This window comes from Otolemur garnettii, unplaced genomic scaffold (genome assembly GCF_000181295.1).
Source record: "Otolemur garnettii isolate 467f Iridium unplaced genomic scaffold, OtoGar3 scaffold00265, whole genome shotgun sequence".
In the NCBI taxonomy this organism is placed as follows: domain Eukaryota; kingdom Metazoa; phylum Chordata; class Mammalia; order Primates; family Galagidae; genus Otolemur; species Otolemur garnettii.
The window spans coordinates 928,023-933,573 of record NW_003852660.1 but is presented as its reverse complement, the minus strand read 5'-3'; the positions used below and the strand labels follow the sequence as shown (position 1 = coordinate 933,573).

The following is a 5,551-nucleotide window of genomic DNA, read 5'->3' as shown; positions in this document are numbered from 1 at the left end:
CTCCCTCATCCCCTCACCCCATCCCTCATTCCCCTACCTCAACCCTTGTATTAGATCATCTACTGCCTTCGTATTAGAATTGAGTACATGGGATTCTTGCTTCTCCATTCTTGTGATACTTTATTCAAAAGAATGTGCCCCACCTCCATCCTGGTTAATACAAAAGAATCCCCCAAGTGTTCTCATTCTTCTTTTCTTTAGTTAAAGTGAAGTTTACAAAAAATATATTACTTATTTCATAAGATTATTGAAATAAAAGACTTGCAATTCTTATAGATTTTATGTATAAATTATATAATGTCTTTGTCATAATGTATAAATATGTCCCTCTTTGGGGAATTCAAAACAATGATAAATAAGGTTTTTAATATTGGTTAAAAAATCGTAAGTTTAAGCTTATGGTTTAGATGTATACTTCACATGATGCTTGATAGACATGACTAAAGAAAAGCTTTCACAATGTGTCATCCCTTGCTTGGAAGAGAAGTGAATCCCCATCCTTCTCCCTAAAATATTTATTAGCTTATAGCACTATGATTTGAATTATTAGTGACATTAAATGAACATAATATCTTGAGTATTTCAGTGAGATTCTATTTCCACATATATGTAGGAAATCACTAGCGAAAGGGACAAAAAAACTGTGATTAAACCGTAAGTATCTAAATGAGTGAACTTACATATTTTCATTTTAGCTACAAAGTACAGATAAACTGCTAAATAAAGATTGATATTCCTTATTGGTAGTAGTTATTACTCAAGAGTTTATATATTTTACTTACATAGAAGAGGGTTTTCAAAATAGTAACAAGTAGGTGAGAATAGCATATTGTTAAGACTTAGTAAAGTCAACCATATTGCAAAGTCATAGTATTAAAAATTTTAATGTTCCCAACTTAATTTTGGAAGATAAAATATGGTATGTAAAATTTTTTAATTAGCCACTCTTTTATCATGAGGACATACAGATTGAAGTATTTTTAATATTACTCTGATATATTACTGTTTTGAAACAGACATGTAGATGAATATTTGAATTTTGGATTGAATTTAAGTATGAGATAATATCATAGCTTGCCACTGGGAATTGCATGAAAGGCATTGACTGAGCCTGTATAATTTATATTCACTTTCAAAGGATTTTATTGGATCTACTTCGTGAACTTACTTAAATTGGTAATTTAAATTCTATTACTTTAAAAGCAAGAATATTTCATGCATGTTGTAGCTGACGTCCAAGCTTCTGTCTGCAGAAGGAAATCACAACAGATTCATGAATGCTGCTCTGATGTACAATGGAACGCAGGAAGTTGTTTACTTGCATGTGCATGTTTTCAGAAGGTGAAGACTTTCTGTTTTGATCCATGTTGCATTTCATATGACTTCCTGGTATGAAAAGCAACAATTTTGAAATAGTAAAATTTCACTTACGGGCTTATTAATCATAGGAAAACTTGCTTTAAAAATCAGATTTAGTAGTAAAAGAGTGTGTCGAAATAGACATAGTGAGTTTGTTCATTGTTTTTCCCTCCTATGGTGAATGGCCTGGTTTAAGTTTTAGTTGTAATTTTACAATACATTTGTGAAACATTAATATGTTAGCTTAGAATACTTAGAACAGTTTCTCAAATATTTTAATCAAAATCATTTTCCATGGCCAATAATGAATGCATGAGTTAAAATATATTTTCACTTTCTTCTGGAGCATATGATGAGATGCAAAACTTCAGAGTTTAAATAGTCATTCCAGTGCTATCTTTAGAAAGAGCAATAATTTAAAAATCTTTAAAAATACAATACATGGCAAAAATAGAACAATTAAGCAGAACATTTTGTTAAATTGAATGTTAAATGCTTATAGTAGATTCAGAAAACTCTATTATGTGGATTTTATTTCAGTAAAGTCATAAAATATCTATCTAGTCTTTTGACGTTTGGAACAACTTTATGGTAATAGTCATTTGTGGTAAGAAAGCCCTCATGCATACAAAATTCAATTCTTTTATACAAACTTGTATTAGAGGATGTAGATATTTTATCTTGTTTCTATATAAGTTGAAGAAAATGTATTTTCTCATAATGTCTTTAGTAATAAAAAATTAGAATCAAAGATTATGATTTTGCTCTTTCTGTGGAAATATTCATGAGTAGATACATAACTGTGACAAGATAATAGCAAATGAATGCTATTTCAACTCCAACCAATGATTATTCTTAACGTATCTAATTATCAATATCTATTTATTTTAAAGTCTCAAATATCTATCAGTGTAGAAGAGTGGGAGGACACAAAAGACTCCAAAGAACAAGGGCACCACCGCAGCAACCACCGCAACTCAACATCCAGTGACCAGTCAGACCATCCCTTGCTACGGAGAAAGAGCATGCAGTGGGCCAGAAGACTGAGCAGAAAAGGTCCAAAACACTCTGGTAAAACAGCTGAAAAAATAACCCAGCAGCGACTGAACCTCTACAGGAGGTCAGAAAGACAAGAGCTTGCTGAACTTGTGAAAAATAGAATGAAACACTTGGGTCTTTCTACAGTGGGATATGGTATGCTCTTTAAAACTACTGTATATATGGACTTGTGATTTCTTGCCATTGGTAGTTATATAGTTGGCTCTAATTTAGTTAAAGAATTGCATTTTTCTCCACAGGTCAATTTGTGGAAACTAGTGACAGATTGAATCTCCTAGGGAAAATTTAAATGAAAATAATAAAATAAAAATGCTCAAAATTGTAAGCATTTATTTACGCTGCTAGGGATTGTGCTGAAGGTATTACATGAATTTCAATTTTCATAACTCCAAGGCCAACCCTCTGTTCCTATTTGATAAGTAAAGAAACTAAATTTTTTAGGTAAGAAACTTCATAATTAGATTGTTAATAGAAGATCTGAGATTTAGATCTAGGTCTATATGGCTCTAAAGTCTCCTTCACACTCACATACACACACACACACACACACACACATCAGCATACATCTTATTCTAAAGCCTGAAATGGTTGGAATTTGAGGCATTAGTAAGTAACTAGTTTACCAACCACAGATGAACAAATACATTCCTATAAAATGTGTTTAGTTTCCCATTATTCAGAAGCAAAATGCCTTCAAAACCTTTAATTCTGAAGAGCAAATAAATAGTGCTTTATGTCTAAGGTTCAGCTCTGTCTCAACAATTATATGGCTCCTGTGTTGATCCATGATTGCCATATGGACCAGAAATAGCTTTGAGTAAATAATTTGCAAAGATAATTTAAAATATATCAGGCATCACTAATGAAATTTATTTCAAAAATAAATTTCGCCAACTCAGTAGAAAACCAAAATATAAACAGGTATTTTGTTTTGTTTACTTGGGCAAACCAGGACCTAAGATAGTATCAGTACCATGCAAATTAATAGTAAAGTAGAATGCCTTCATATTTATCCCCATCTCATCTTTACTGATACAGTCTAAACTTGAGGTAATGTTCTTTTAAAAATCTAATCATTGAATTAGAATTTAAGAGAAGTTGCATGTGTTTCTTTGAATAAGAAAAACTATACATTTACTGAGTACTACTCTGTATAAAGTGCTACACACTCTATATGCCACATAGTTCCTTTATTTGTATTTTCTCTTTACTCCTCGTAACCCTGATTAGATAGGTATTTCATTTTTACCCCTCAGAAATTTGACATTCATGAACTAAAGACCTTGTTCAAGAACACACAGCTAAAATGTCTTTGAGTAAGGATTCCATATATAATAATATTTCAGTTACTTAAACATAGTCTAGAAACTTCTGTGACTAGAAATTTTAGTATAACCACATTTAATATCTCACTGAAGAAGGAAATTAAAGGAAAAACATGATCCTCATTTTAGAAATTCATCAATAGCTATCCCCCAATTTAATGACATTAAGTATGAACATATTTCTTATAGAATTACAGTCCTCTATGTCTATACTTTTGTTAGCCTTTTTTTTTCAATACAAAGCTCTAGGAAATTATTCCTTATCCAAATTCCAGTTCTTTTTCATGAAAGTTATCACTCCAGGTAGGTGCTAAAAGCAGTGTGGCAGATGAGTTTGATTCTTAGAGACACAAAGTGCATAAGCTGGCTGCATGGAAGAATCATCAGAAATCATGTTATATTTTTACTAATGAAACTTCTATCAGGTACCTTGAATTTAGTTATTCTTTAAATTAATTTAAATACAATTGTTCAATTGTTTACCAGTTAAACTGGTAAACTCTTGCATAAAGGAAGGACAGATTCTGTCCACTTTTTTCTTATTTATTTCTTTTCCCTCTTTCCATTCTATCCATTTTTCTAGCCATAGATCCATCAGTTCATTCTAAAACCATGTACTGGACACCTCTGATAACATAGTGATTATTAAAACAGTATGTGGAATCTAACACATGGGTTTCTGTACTTCTCTATTTATTCCTAAATCATAATTCATCCATTCAACACATATAATTAGGCTGCCTTCTCAGTCCCTGTCACTTCATACAGGACCTTTGTGTTTAAAGAACTCTATGATAGACTTGAATTGTTAAGCTTCTGATCCTATTTCCTTAGCTGGAAAATGGAAATAATAATACCTATATTGTAGGTTTGTTATGAAAGACAAGTGGGATAATGAATAATGAAGTCCTTAAGCCAAAGTGTCATTAATTGAATAATACATACATAATGCATATCTCTTTGGGTATTGTGTGTATGTGTATTATATATATGTGTACACTTTATACCTAAAAGAGTAAGATTTTTGTGCATATCCAAAATAATTCCAACAAATTTTGCATCCCTGGTAGCAATATTATCTCCTTTGAGGATAAATACTTTAAAGAAATTATTGTTTTGCATATAGATTGATTTACCATGAATCATAATCTAAATTTTTCTCAATAGGTCTGACTATCCTAAGAAAATGAAATAAATTATAGTACTTACTTTGACATACTGGATTTGAGATATGAAAGAGAGGGAAAGAGAGATATCAAAAGATTACTCTTGATGGTTCAAGGTTGAGCAACTGAGTGTGGGGTAAAGATAATTTATTTAATTAGAGTACATGGATACTTTTAATGGATGATGCTCTGTAAGAAACTGGATTTCTTCTGTACAGTGCTTAAGAAAAAGAAATCAGATGGGTATATAACTTGAGAGTCATGAGCACATCCAGATTTTAATTAAAGATATAGGGGTAGAAGGCATATCCTCTAGGTGAAGCACTGCAAGAGAACTCTCAAACACCTACATTTCTGATATGTTTAGGCAAGAAGTATTTAAAAAATAAAACAAAGCTCAAGTTTCTAGAATTGGGTAACACAAAAGATGTGCCATAGCACAACAGTATCCTATCAGTTGGTTACATATTTTATCATGACAGTGATCCTTGTACCTTCAGGAAGTGTGTGGCCCAAAGGGTGGTCTGAGCCATCCCTTAAGCTTGTTACCCTCAGCCATAAGCAATTTTGTCCATTACCCCAAAATGCTACGCAAATATCACTTCCAATTTGTATCATGATGTGAAAAAACTGGGGGAAATA

General features: G+C 31.8%; 1 protein-coding gene across 5 annotated transcripts in view; it reads left to right on the top strand.

Moving 5' to 3' along the window:
* KCNT2 (potassium sodium-activated channel subfamily T member 2) overlaps positions 1 to 5,551 on the top strand; it is a 271,111-nt gene that overhangs the window by 240,562 nt on the left and 24,998 nt on the right. For all 5 annotated transcript variants that reach the window (XR_002771293.1, XR_002771292.1, XM_012813477.1 and 2 more), the window contains one exon: positions 2,253 to 2,553. Coding sequence is in view for 3 of the 5 variants with exons in the window: in XM_012813477.1 (XP_012668931.1) it covers positions 2,253 to 2,553 (301 nt within the window). In the remaining 2 variants the exon portion in view is untranslated. The remainder of the gene's footprint in view (positions 1 to 2,252; positions 2,554 to 5,551) is intronic.